This window comes from Pygocentrus nattereri, chromosome 12 (assembly GCF_015220715.1).
Source record: "Pygocentrus nattereri isolate fPygNat1 chromosome 12, fPygNat1.pri, whole genome shotgun sequence".
NCBI classification, from domain to species: Eukaryota; Metazoa; Chordata; class Actinopteri; order Characiformes; family Serrasalmidae; genus Pygocentrus; species Pygocentrus nattereri.
The window spans coordinates 11,364,903-11,380,030 of NC_051222.1; the positions used below are offsets into that span (position 1 = coordinate 11,364,903).

The 15,128-nt window shown below is 37.5% G+C and overlaps 1 protein-coding gene across 2 annotated transcripts in view; it reads right to left on the reverse strand.

The window, feature by feature from the left end:
- Positions 1-15,128, reverse strand: part of mad1l1 (mitotic arrest deficient 1 like 1) — a 111,872-nt gene that overhangs the window by 13,982 nt on the left and 82,762 nt on the right. For both annotated transcript variants that reach the window (XM_017717427.2, XM_037543179.1), the window contains exon 17: positions 11,918-12,108. In XM_017717427.2, coding sequence (XP_017572916.1) covers positions 11,918-12,108 — 191 coding nt within the window. The remainder of the gene's footprint in view (positions 1-11,917; positions 12,109-15,128) is intronic.

Here is a 15,128-nt window from a genome sequence, read left to right on the forward strand (position 1 = left end):
TGAAAAATGAATATCTTGAACTTAATGGACATTTTGATGGAGATGACATATGTAAAGAAGTCTCTGACTTTTATCACACAGTACTGTATATTAAATACACTCACCAGCCATTTTACTAGGAACATCATAATTATTGGTAAGGACCCCTTTTGCTGTCAGAAAAGCTTTAGTTCTTTGAGGCATGGATTCAAAAAGGTGCTAAAAACATTCCTGGGCCTTCAGCAGGACTGACGCCCACATCAGCCCACATCCAAACGTGACTATCTAAACAAATAAACCTTTCAGAATCTGAAATGATTAATCGTTTCTGTATGAATTTGTTTGTCCACAGATGTCTAATCAGCATCTCTAATGAGACAAAAAAAAAAAAGCAAATGGAATTTTCTTTTTCCATTTTCATGAATTTCATTTTCTGCTATTACACATTGTGCTATAAAGCAAACAATGTTTTTTTTTCCTCAATTTAATCATCAGCCAGATGCAAAAAGGCACTACTTTGTGGGGAAAAAGTCCCAGAACTCAATTTGTCACAGCTATTTAGTTCTACAGTACATTTCCTCCAACACTTTCGTTCAATTTGAAAGTTCCCCAACACTTCATAGACTTTAAACTAAGTCCTTCTATTCCCTCTCCCTTATTAGCTATTAGCCACAGTCCAGATAACAGACGAGGGAGTGGGGAGGTCTGAAAGCTATTAAGATCCATTTTAATCTTCATGCACTTCATTTTATTTGCCCTTTTCTCAATACATAAGACAGCTGGAACTGAATCTCTACTAGCAAAGAGCCAAGAAAGGACTGATTAAGACAGGCAGTGTGTGAAAGAGTATGTCTGTGACTGTGAGGCCCTGTGTGTGTTACTGCATGCTAAAACATGCTGAAATGCACAATCTGGTCACACAACTTCGTCAGGATGCATTTTGATGTACATAATTATGTGCAAAGACAAGCCTCTTGGCAAGGTGCTCACAGTTTGCTTAATGCACTGAAATCTAGAGGTTCACATAGAATACAAAAAGCTACCTTAATGCCACTCACTGATTGTATACAATCTGGTGGAGCCACAGTTAATGCCACACCTTTTTACCTTTCTATTGTTGGTTCAGTAGGTAAAATGCAAATAAAAACAGAAAGCAGTGATTTGTAAAACTACTCTGACCTGAAATGTGAGAAAAAAAAAAAAACACAAAAAACAGGTGGTGCAATCATGTTTGGATATAAAAAGAAAATCCAGGAAAGGCTGATTACTATGTTAGCAAAGAGGGGTCAAGGCTATTCACTTGCCAAAAAAAAAAAAATTAAACTGTTTAAAAATACTGTTCCTTACTCAGTGACTGCATGGGTTCAGATATTTCACCCTCTACAGTGGATAATATCAGCAAACCATTCAGAGAATCTGCAGAAATCTCTGTGCACAAAAGACAAGACCAAAAACCCTAATTGACTGCCTTTGAACACTGACTTCGTTCAAAACCAGCATGCTTCTGTGATGGACATTACTACATGGGTTTTACTTCACTTAGTATTTGTAATACTTTGACAAACCACTGCCAAGTGTCTGTGATAAATATAAGTTAAGACTGTAATATGACCAGCGGAAGTAATAGGTCAACAGTTTCCACAAACCCTGCTGACTTCTTTGGGTTCGAGCTCATCTAAAATTGAGCGAAGCAAAGTCTAAAACCTGTATTGTGCTCCGACGAGTCAATGTTTCAGATTATTTATGGAAATGATTGATAATGTGGTCTTGAAAGACGAAAAGATTATGCAGATTGTTACCAGCTTAAAATTCAAAAGCCATGCTCTGCCATGGTTTTAGGGAGGGGATTAGTGGGTAGCTTGCACATCTGTGAAAGTACTGTTGATGCAAAACACATTTTGAGCAACATATGCTCAAAGTCTTTTTAAGGGACATCCATTCTTTCGAAATGACAAAGGCAAGCCAGGCTCTGCATGTGCTACAACAGCACGGCTGTGTAATTAGTGCTAGAATGGCCTGATGGATACTTCAGAACCAGATAGATACTTCAGAACATTGAAAATGTGTGTCTTATTAAGCTCAAAATACGACAACAGAGGTCTTGTATTGCTGCACAGCTGTTGTCAGTTTAAGATAAAATTATTAAGCATTGCTAAAAAGAAAGGTGATGTAACACTCCTGTCTTAATTGTTTTGGAACATGTAGGTTTCAAATTTGGAAAGTAAAACAAAATACTGTGCTTTTGTAGTGTTACCAATTTAAAACAGGTCAAATTGAATTCACTAGGTCACTGCTTTCTGTTTTTATTACAAGTTCTCATATTGTCCCAACTTTTTTAGAACAGTAATTACAGAAATAAAGTAAGGAAAAATTAGATTATTTTTTTCCCAAGAATACGTTCTCATTACAGTTTAAGAGAAGTAATTAGTCATTTGTAATGTATTAGTTTTTTTACATTTTTTTAAGGCAACTATGCTGGCAAGTATAAATGTAAGCAGGTCATTTCTGGAAGGATAATGCCTTTCTAAGCTTAAACTTGTAGCCAAAAAGTCTAATTTAGCAGTTCTTTATATGCATTTACAGAGCTTGTAAACCTTCCAAAATATGTGATATGATGCACTGCATCAGAGGTAATTAGATCATTTGCTCTTTTTCTCTCTGCATGATGCACAGTTAATTTCAGGGTGTAATCAGTAGCTCCATTAGATGTAGTAATCATCTCCTGATTGGGTGACGGCAAATGCCAAAGCTCAGAATGCTCAAACACCTTCTGTCACAGAGGCAGAAATCCTGTTCTGTATGACTGAATTTGATCCTCTAAATACAACACTGTGCAAAAGTCTGAGAGCACCCTTTCACATATTTAAGATCCAGTCAAATCAGCCATTAATATGGAATTATCCATTTAGAATATTTTAACATTACTTTTAAATTACTCCAACACTAAGCATAATGTCAAATTTATCTTTTTTTTGTCCACCCAAGTTGCAATTTAACTCTTTCATCCTTCCAATCTTAAAACCATCAAATTACAGCTGTGCCCAGCTGTGACTCTCCAAAGAGTCATTGACAATGTTTGCCAAACTCTTTAGCTGCCTTGCAAGGCCTGGTAAGCTGTCACCATCAGATAAACAGTACTTAACCTTGTATTCTCCAGAGTGTATTTTGGTTTGTCCTTCTGAATTTACATGACCTGTACATTTTAGACACCATCTATTTATAGTCTATAGCCATATCTGTGGAAAAGTGGGTCAACTTTCAGCAGGAAAAAAAAACTTAAGGTTATTTCTTGAAAAAATCTAGAGCTGTTACTGTCCAGCCTTCCACTGTGAGAAAGGATGTGTAGCTGTCCGGAAGCCCTCACTCAGAAAAGGAAATGGAGAAAAAAAATAAGAGCATTTGCACTAGAACACCGAAACTGGACATCTGATATGTTGTCCCTGCAGAATTCTATGAAAACTGAAAGCAAGTTTCCTGAAAAGAATGAAAAGCATTTTAGCAGTTTGAAAGATATTTAATTTGCTTTAGGGTCTTTATATGTCAGTATATCTAGTTCTCAATTATATTTTTATTCAATGTGCTCTGAGTTTTTCCACAGGTTTGATTTATTGAGGACTACCTGAGAACCTCACATGAAGTCTAGTTCCTTATTTCATTGAATACACCTCTCTAATCAAGTCAGTGGCAAGGAAAACCTCCCAAGGAGCAAGACAAAGAAACCAGAGGAGAGGAACAAAGATTCAAAGGGATTTTATAATTAATATACAATAATCTATATAGAGAAAAATGTTCTAATATTCTAAAATCCATGTACTTAGTTATTACAAGGGACAGGTGTGTTATTTTAAGATTGGACTGCATTTGCTTTTTAATCTCTGTTTACATATGCCCCCCCAAACCCTCCCCCTCCCCCCCCCCACCCCGAATCCACGCTCCTATCGGAGTACTTAATCATGATTATGAAGCAATCTGGTGTATCACACACATACATACATTGTATCATGAATAGTACGGCGCTTCCATGATCAAAGTGACCTTATGCTAAATCATGCAGGGAACAAAGCTTTTTTGTATAAAACTGTACCAATTCATGCAACGCTGTACCACCACAGAGCTCCTCAATATGTGCAGGAAACAGAGCAAAGAGCTACACAAAGAACCCTTTTGGTGCCTTTGTACGGGTTCAACTGAAAAGCAGGACAGGTGGTGGTGTGAAGATATTACAGGACCGTAAATTAACAATGTAAAACAGAAGAACTGCAACTCTGAATTACATTATTGCCACTGAAAATCCCATTTAGCTTAGGCTCAACTCTGTGTTCAGGTTCAAAATGTTGACTATCACAGACAAGGCAATAAGCACAAAAGAAATGCGCCAAGCTAGAGAGGAAAAGTGCAATGGAGCAGACAGAGGAAACCACCACCATGCTTAATTATTACTCTTTTTAATTGTGACTATTGATTATTTTCTCTGCCTTGCTCCCTATAGGGATGAGCTCAGCAGGGAAAGAGTCTGATTGCGCTGGAGAGGCTTCTGATTGCAACCCAAATGGAAAACACAGCCGGAAAAAGCAATCAGAGTAAAGGCACCATATGGCCTCTCAATGACAGACTTAAGTAAGAGGAGACAGGGAGTAAAAAACATTTTTACGGTGGCGGAAGATGATTGGATGATCATCAAATCAAATCAAATCAAATTTATTTGTATAGCGCTTTTTACAACGGACGTTGTCACAAAGCAGCTTTACAGAATTTCAGAAAAGAAAAAGTTTCAACAGGATGATGGGTAATGCTTGAGAACCAAAAAACTTTTGGAGAAAAGAACTGTGAATAGCACATGTGAAGTAATATTCGGGGCTTTTTTCTTTACTTCTTTGTTATTTATTGTGCAGAAGTGTTAAAAAGGTGAGAAAAAGCAGTCGGAAGTTATTTTACATGCCAAGCTCTAAAAAGAGAAAACTCACAATATTGTTGAAATATGACTGAAGTGTACTTTATTTGATTTGACGTTCAGTTGTTGATATACCTACTAGGCTACTTCAGAAAACAGTATATGGCACTGAATCATGATGAGTTAAGACATTATGATGTTCCGGACCTTTGCTTGAGGAAATTTTCTTTAACTGGACCTTACTGAATTTTAATTAAATACCCCTGTTCTAGATGCGTCATGAATAACACCCTTCCTCGTGGTGTACTGCTTAAGTGCAGTTAATACTGGCTTTTGCAATGCTGATCTCTCTTAGGACAAGACAGTCAGATTCACTCTTTTTGATATCTAATTAAGCATTTTCTGCTGATATCGGCCCAATTCTGAAACCTGGTATTGGACTGGTGCCAGCTCCTGTTGTCAGTATTGCAGTTTAGTTAAAATATATGAAAACATTTAAAAAGCACCAATATGTTATGAACATGCGCTTAAATAATCCAATCATAATTTCTGCAGTTATCCGATTATTCAAATGGTCACCATATTCCGATCTAGAAATCCAATTAAGAAATTCCCAAAAAAAAAAAAAAAAAGGAGAGGACTTTTACTCTAATTTCTTTCGGGTTTCTCAGTCTGTGCATTTGCGGAAAAAACCAACCACAAAATAAAGGATTTAAATATTCTTCATCTTCTAGATGATGCTAGTTCATATTCTCAGTTAAAGTGGCGCAATGAAAAGAAAAAAAAAAAGCAGCAGGAAGTTCGAGTTTTACGTCACGTTTACGTTGCATCTTCTTCTGTGAGTTTATCTGGCTGCTTGCAAAGCCGAAATCCGATTGCTGTCTGACTCATGTAGACCAGGAGTTTTCCAATTATCTGATTACCCATGTGGATTTAAACGCGTTGATCAGATTAAAACTGAAAATTAATGTTGCGCTGATCATTCTGAGAACAGAGTTGCCTTTGTGTCTGCCATTAAAAGAAAAAGCACTTGCCATGATGTGTTAAAATGTTGACGTTTCAGCTTGTGCACACACATGCTTTTAGCGTGAGAGTAAAAAATCTCCACATTGATTGATGCTTCTTCCCACTACTTTCCCATCTATTTAAGCTGCAATGCTTCGGATGTGCATTTCAAAATTCCATTAGCGTGTCCTGAATAGCAGCCATTCTCTATAATAATGCAGGTGATTCTAATAAGGAAGAATGAAGTTTCAAGGAGTCATAAGGCTCCATCTTTTAAATTGCCCTCAAAGTGAATTTAAAAAACACTTCTAGTCTTCAAAGGGCCCTTTATCACAAAACTGTTTCTTGAAAAATATGAGCAAAACCGCAGACTACCTGGATATGAATAGCTCACAAACACAATACTGTACTTAGACACACTTTTTGAGTGCAAGCAGGGGTACAAAATCTGGCAATGGCCACTCTGGCCACCAAGACAGTAAATCTTTTGAGTAAAACTATTACATTTGATGTAAACTTCACAGAAATGTTCATCACATACTTATTTACAGTTAACAAGCATGCTGCAGTAGCAAAAACAATGTCATGGGCAATTTTCTGTCTGTCATGGGCAATTTTTTCCAGACCAGGTAAGATATTATTAATTAATTAAGACCATATTAATCATTTTAGGATCTCAGCACTATTTAGACAGAATTCGTTTTTCATGTGAGTGAGTAATGCAATATTAAGACAGTAATATTTCTGAGAAACACAAAAATAATAAGTTAGCTGTTTTCATTTACCCTAACCATCTACCTAACTGTCTTAAGTGTATGTATAGTCATTATCAATGTCTCTGAAAATTGATGGTTCAAATGCCCCATAGTTCCAGCGGCCATGAGCTTTCCCAAGTACTTTTTCAACCAGTGAACTCTCACCTCTCCCTTTATAATGTCGCTGATTACAGTCAATAAGACTGAAGATTATCATTTATGTCTGCTGACTTGCCTCCAAATTATACTCAGACATACAAAAAGTTTTTCTTCCACTCAATTCTGAACTGTCTATTTCATTTTTCCATAGTCATCACTGCTGTCCATTTCATTTTTCTTGTTAGCAGGAAAGCTATATATTAATAATTCACTCTTCTTGGCATGCTATGAAGAAAGCTGTCAAACGCTCACAAAATCTTTCAACCGAGTTAATTCTGCATACAACCAAACAGGCTCTGGATTTCATGTGGAAGGCTGAAAAGTAGATGTTCTGTTATTAATGGTGGATTTTTGTGAATATGTAAAAATTCAAGAGATTTTGTGGTCTGCTAAAAGGAAGTTTTGCTAAAAGATTTTAGACCACTGGCTCTGCATTATTAGGTGCTTGTGATCAGGCAATGGGCAAAGCTGACCCCTGAGTACTGGCAATGGTACCTAATACCCTGAGAAGCAGTCATTTTGTGAGTAATTCTTGCTTTGTTCGTGTAACTGTGCAAACCTTCATAACGGATCATTCTACACAATTCGTTTAACGTCAGAGTTCCATCCATCCATTTTCTAAGGGTCAGAGTTGATAACCTATTTTGGATTTTTAGCTGACTAAAATCTTCTTGCTTTGAAACACCCTTATGTTTATATATATTAAAATTAATGAACAGGGAACGTTCCATTTTGTCACTATATACACAATCATAAGAATACTGAAAGTTTACCAAATGTTTCAGAAGTGACTGTTTTGGTATTTTTGAACAGGTAATGTTTGGTAATGTTTGAACAGAACTCTAGCGGATACATGACTACAAACACAGCTTTAAACAGTTGTACACACACAAAATAAGATTGTTCATTAAAACACAAAAAAATTCACTTAATTGCAGAAAACGTGTTTCATTAGTTACATGGTGATTATCAGACTTCGATCCCATTGTTTTGAAGTAAATGTGTCAAAGTGGCCATGAGGGACAGGGATGCAATCTGATTTCCTGCTCTAAAATGAAGGGGCATGGCTAAAATAAGGCTCCACCCATGGACTAAAACTCTTTCAGTAATGACAAGAAAACGTGAGATAGCATTTTTTTTTTTTTTTTTAGCATTTTTTAAAATTAAATAAGTTAATGATACATCTAAATCTAAAACTTCACTACAACCAAAAAGACATTTTAAAACAACACAAAAAAAGTGATTTTTTTTTATTGAAATATTTTGCTTACTACTATCTCTGTTAATCTTTTGTGTTTAAATAAATGTAAAATTGTTGCTAAAATTGTTCAATATTAAAGGCCCAAAGATCTATAAATATCAGCAAAAAATCTAACAGACTACAGTAACAATATGTAAACTGCTTATTTCAGTTAAAATGCACCCAATCTGATTACTAGAATGCTATAATTTGTGCATAAAATTTATAAATATGAAACAAAAACTTGAGGTTCTGCAGTTAGAATAAAGAACACTGCATTCTACAGTAAAATGACATCTGAAGGTGTGAGGGAAAGAGGACGGTTAGTGCGAAATGGATGAAAAGGTGTGTGAGAGAGAGAGAAACTCAAGGTTAATAAATATTGACAGAAAATTATCTTTAGCAGCAGGGTTGCAGGTGGCCTCAGTGGGCCTGATTTGACACACTCACACATCAAAAACACACGCATGAAGCAGCGAGCCTGACTCCCTCATTCATTTCAGTGAGTAAAGCTCAGACAAGCTTTTATCTTTTAAAAGAAAAAAAGGTTAGAAGAATCATTTCAGAAAAAACTCAATCCTGCATAATATTATATAATATAATAAATATTACATAAATGCAGTTGATCAATACAGACATGTTTGGGGCCTGACGTTTCTTTTAGTCATCCACTGGAGCTACAGCATAGGGATGGGTGACATGGCAAAAATATCACCTGATACTTAGACATGTTCATGACACACAACATGCACCATTACATAAAAACAAAAGCTACATTTAAAAATGGTACAATGACTTTTCTTTCAATGTTTTAAACATAATTAAACATGTTTAATTAAACACTATCACGGAGGGGTTTGAGTCGGTGACTCAGTCTCGTCTATAACTGATTTGCGAGTCAACTTGTACTCAAGGCTCAGACTGAGGAAAAAAAAAAAAAACCTTCTCCTGCAGCTTGTGTAAGATTTGAACCCCAAAAGTCAAGTCTCAACTCTGACTCGAAACCTAAAGACTTGAGACTCATCTCAGACTCAAACCCCAAAGACTCCAGACTCCAGACCCCAGAGACATAAGACTCAATTCAGACTTGAACCCGACTTGAGACTCAGACTGGAACCACAGAGACATGAGAGTCAACTCTGACTCAAACCACTGAGACATGACCCCGAAACACTTGAAACTCAACTCGGACTCAAACCCCAAAGACTCAAGACTCAACTCGGACTCAAACCCCAAAGACTCAAGACTCAACTCAGACTCAAACCCCAGAGACATGAGACTCTACTCATAATTGAATCCCAGCGACTTAATATTCATCCCACACTTGAACCCCAAAGACTTGAGAGTCATCTTTGAGAAGGGCCCCAAAGACTTAACTGAGACTTGAACACTCAACACACTAAAATCCATTAGACTTAAAACACAGCTCACTAAAACCCCAAAGACTCCAGACTCAACTCTGACTCATCCACACAGACATGAAACGCAACCCAGACTCAAACCCCCAAAGACTCAAGACTCAACTCATACTCAAACCCCAGAGACATGAGATTCCACTTAGGCTCTACCCACAGAGGTAAGACTCAACTCAGGCTCAAACCCCAAAGACTCTACTCAATTCAGACTCTAACCCCAGTAACTTAAGATTCAACCCAGACTTGAACCACAAAGACTCGAGACTCAACTCAGACTTGCATCATAGACACATGACACTCAACTCACTAAAACCCCAAAGAAGGAGGGGTGATGTCCTGAGGATCCTGAAATCTCAGTCATGCTAGTGATATTCACAGTAAGCTCAGAAGAGCACACTGTGACAAAATAATTTATCACAATGTCTATTCAAACAGCCTTGCTTAAGCAGTTTCTGATACTCAAAATATTGTCATGCTTTCCCAAAACTATTTTAACAGTAATTTAACACGTTTTATATTTTTTAGAAAAGCAGCACTGAAATATAGCAAAAGAACCTTTAATCCTTTCACTGCACTCTGTGTGTCTGCACATATAGCATTATGTAGTAGGCCCATTTGTTAGTTGATGCTGCATAACAACAAAGGTGCGTACAAAGCTATGCTTACATTCATATTCATGAATCTAATTAAACTGAGAGTATTTGCCTCATCTGCATGAATACAGCACAGATTATCATCATGATCAGTGGGGAATACTGTAGCTTTGCCAGGCCTGCTGAGATTAGCCCAATTATCAACTTGGAGACAGCATTAAAATGTGTAAATAAGTTCAAAGTGCCTCTCTAACTGTCAATCTAAATGAAGGAATTCAACCCACAAGTTCACTGATGTATGAAAACAACTAAGACAACACCGATGATCAAAGTAATTACCTGATCTTGTGATTTTACCAAAACAGCCACTCTGAGCTTGTTTCGAAAGCAAAACTCAATAGAGGGACAGTAACAAATTTCAATGAATCTGATAGATTTATTATTGTGTGCTCTGATATTCAAGAGGACTATATCTGGAGTTACTCATTTTGTTAAATGAGTATTTGGACAGTCACTGCACAGTTTGTCAGTTTACCTTGTTTGGCCCAAAAAAAAGTGATTCAATTGAACGTCAATTACACTACATCTTGTGTTGACTACTGTCCTATGAAACGTTATGTTACGTCTTTTACGGGAATACATATCACTGGTGTCTGAAGAAAACCTCATATCTCCATTTTTGACCTTTTCCAGTTTTTGACATAATTTGAAAATACCTGTTAACCTTTATATTGTTTGTAAATTTCATGATGAATTAGGAAAAAAAAAAGAAATGACAGAAAATGACTTGGTAAAATATCTGGTTCCACTGACTTACATTAAAAGTAATGTTTTTTTTTTTCTTCTCCTTTAACGTTATCATTCTGGACATACAAGGTTTTCTTCCAACATCAGCGATATGCAGAGCCTGTTCCCGTTCCTGCTCTCACTGGGTGCAAGGCAGGATACACCCTGAATGGGTCTCCATTCACACACACAATCACACCTAGGGGCAATTTAACATGTCCAATTAGCCTGACTGCATGTCTTTAGACTGTGGGAAGAAACTGGACCAGCCGGAGAAACCCACACAGACATGGGGAGAACATGCAAACTACACACAGAAAGGACCCTGGTCACCCGGCCCGGGGAAACTAATCCTGGCCCTTCTTGCAGCAAGGCAACAGCACTACCAGGATTTTTATTGTGACATGCTTTTAGGAACGAGTGGGCAGGGTATTACGCCAGAAAGAAGACCCATGACAAAATTCCAAGGTAAGTAGCCCTTTAACAAATACGGACGGTCATATTTGAGTCACTGATTAGGTTGATTCAGCTTAGGTCACATGGTGAAACTGAGAAGAACAATAAAATGCATTATTATTATTATTATTATTATTATTATTATTATTATTATTATTATATGTATAAATGCGAGTTAAAGGATGAAATGTTTTATGTAGTGTCCAAGTACAAATACTAGTTTGTTTCATAAACTATGTTTCAGCAGCAGCAAATATGTTTAAAATGAAACTTATGTTATTAATGTGTGGTTGCAGCACTTAGAATATCCATCCATCCATCCATCCATCGTCTAAGCCGCTTCTCCCTCAGGGTTGCGGCGGGGTGCTGGAGCCTATCCCAGCGGTCATTGGGCGGAAGGCAGGATACACCCTGGACAGGTCGCCAGTCCATCGCAGGGCAGACAGACACAGACAGTCACTCACACCTAGGGGCAATTTAGCATGTCCAATTGGCCTGACTGCATGTCTTTGGACTGTGGGAGGAAACCGGAGAACCCGGAGGAAACTCCACACAGAGAGGACCCCGGTCACCCGGCTGGGGTCCATATCATGCATTCCAAATACATATAAAGTATAATTTCATATGTCTATGCTTACCTTGAACAGCAGTGAGTCCTCCATGCGCTCTGCATAAACAGAAGTGAGGCGGTATTGGTTTTCGACTGTGATGTCAATCTGGTACCCGGTCAAAACGTAGCAGACTGTTCGGAACTCCTGGATTTTCTTCTGGAACACCTCCTTCAAGCGCTGGTTCTTCAACTCGGCACGTTCCATCTGTTTACGCAAGTCTGCCAAAAACACAGCAAAGACACAACTCATTTGAATTTGAATCAACATCTGAATGAGAAAACAAACGACCAGGTTATCATGAGAAACCTGCTGCTGTATAGAAACAAAATTAAGATGGATTTTGTCTGGTATTTATTTATCATACCACCACAGCCATTGTTCTGAGAACAATTAAGCTGAGTTTCATTTTTCTGTTGGCAGTCCATGCTTAGCTACACCGTGGGGAAAAAAATTGACATGCCAATCTATCAAAATTAAATTATCAACAATAAACACTGTAAGAACATCAGTATGTAATTATCAGTGGGGATGTTTCACGGTATAGCGCTACCACTCTTATAATCATTTCAAATTAAGTCATAACTAGAACACAGCTTTAGAATATTCCTTTGTCAATCACTGTTCAGCAGAAAGACGTCAACTCAGCTCACTGAAGATGAGCTGCAGAATTAATTGCATTTTAATTGTATTCAGAATTTTTTAGGCTCCTAAATTTCATTACACACAATAGACTTTGGCAACTGTGAACTTAAAGCCCACTAATTCAATAACTTCTCTCTCACACAGCATTATAGAGCAAAAGTAATCATGCCACGGTCGTGAAATTTAATCCAATATCTTGACACAAGTGTACCAAAGTCAATTTGCGTAGAAAGTGGTCCATCATTAACGCCTATGGTCCATCACTGGCACATCCTGACAAGCCCAAAAACAAAATGTCGATAAGCAGCGACTTTTCCTGCATATGAATTTACAGTCTTCCAATTATAGAAACAAGAACCTCTAGACTGTGACACTGAGAGAACCAATGTGAGTTACCTCCTGTTTAACAGTGTTATCATCAATAGATTCTTGTGTTTCGCATGACGGCACACTGTATAGTCACTGCCATTTTGAGAACAGAATCAGGAAGTGACTGTGCGACCGCGATCTTTGTGAATGATTCACCTGCAACATGCGACAGAAGCCAAGAATAACAAGAGACACAGACCTTTAATTCAGTGTTTCCAAGCTTAGAGCCTCTGCACTGTGTAATTCAGTGCTTTTCTCTGCTGTTCATCTCGTTCAGCTCAAGAAGGAATTAATTGGCTAATAATATCAGGTATTTTAACCAGAAAACCACAATCATGCAGTGCAGGGGTTGCAGGACTGGAGCTGAGAACTCTGCACTAACTGCACTAGCAAACCTACAAAATCACATCTGTTGAAACACAACATAGCTTTCAGACTCACAACATTGTCTTATATTTAACGTTTATGTTTCTCCCTTGAAACATCATTTAAATCTCCTTAAACAGAGAAATAAGGTTATACTTGGCTGTTTGTAGTTCAGTTAGGGGGACAACTGTTCATCTCTCGGCAGTTAACATAGCTAAAGTGATCTAAAGGCTAGTATTGTTCACATCTGTGTTAATTAGCTGATGTTGTAACCCTCCGATGATGACCAAGAGTTTTTTTCTCCTCTTTATACAGCACCATGGGATCCTTCAACCCACTCTGACATGAAGAGCTGGTGGGCTTTTAAAAGCTCTGAGAGCCTCTCCAGAATAGGGAGAGGGGTTGTGTACGAGATAAATATAAATGTCAGGAAAACACATAATTGGTAGCTTTCTGCTTTATGTTTAGGTGGGATCAGGAGTTCAGGGGAAACTGTATTAGGATCACAGCCTGTGTTATCAACCTTTTCAAGGTAACATTTTTTTCCTCTTCCAAAGGAAAAAGAGTCATTTTTGCCATCTTTCACCTCTAGTTATGTTCGCGTGGAACAGTGAAAGCCAGAAATTCGGTCCCAAATATAGCGGCCACAACAAAAAAAAATCATGTGACTGAAATCCTTGGATATTCATATTAGTTGGGCGCTACTAGCATAATGACAGAAGTCATTACAGGTACCTAAAACACTGTAAATCCACTCATATGCAGAAGTTTGAAGCCTGGTTCAAATTAGGTTTTGTCAATTTTTCTACGTGAAAATAAGTTAACATCATTTACAGAGAACCAAATTTCAACATAGTTTTTTTGCAACTTGTAGTGGAAAGCTTCCATTTATTTACTAAATATGTATTGAAAAAAATGAAATATAATGTACCACATACAGCAGATAAACTGAATTAATAAACAAATTGTCTATTAAAAAGTGCACAACTATGCTCTTTGTACTTATTTCCACTTAGAAAATCAAGCGGCACCCAAACTTTTACATACAACTGCATATAAGTGTATATGGGTGACAAGGGACAGTTTCACCTTCAACACCTTTTCACAGCAGCCATAAAATACCATTCCTGCATGTTTTGGAGGTCCCTCAGTTTTTGCACTATTATTTAGTAACTTTGATGATATTTGAATAATATTACAATAAAAATGCATATGATTTACAAAACTGGAGAGGTGTGTAGAGGTGTGAACTGCTTTCACAGTAGGGGGTCATTCTCTTTAACCACTCGTTGTTCACTAGCAGCTCAACATTTAACACACAGAGAGTAATCAACAACAGAGTCCATTTCCATTTCACTGGCTGAATATTAACTTGGCAGCCTGCGGAAAGAGGTTTACACAGTTTAAAAGATAAACAATGAATGCACACAGAACAAAACTGGTACACGTCATCACTCTCACACAATCGACTATACAAGTAACAAACAAGGTCAAGCAACACGGCTGAAACTGTTGACGCAACTCTTTTCTTCCACGTCCCAAAAACGACCTTGGTTATGCCACCTGAGCTCTTAGAAACTTCCTTTTCACAGGCAACAATGCTCTTTGAGAAACATGAGAAAACACACTGCAGTCTGCTTGTATATCGCTGTACATTGCTTTGTGTTTTCCCAGCTTGAAGCACCTGAATTTGATTAAGAATGCCTTCATAATTAAGGCTGGAACCAACCATTATTTCTATAAGTGAGTCATCTATTCATTATTAATCAAATGATCTACTTAACCACTATGCAGTTTCTTCTCAATTTGTCCCCGTTACAGCTCTACCATAATTCAGTTCTGTCAGCAGAGTGGTGCTTCT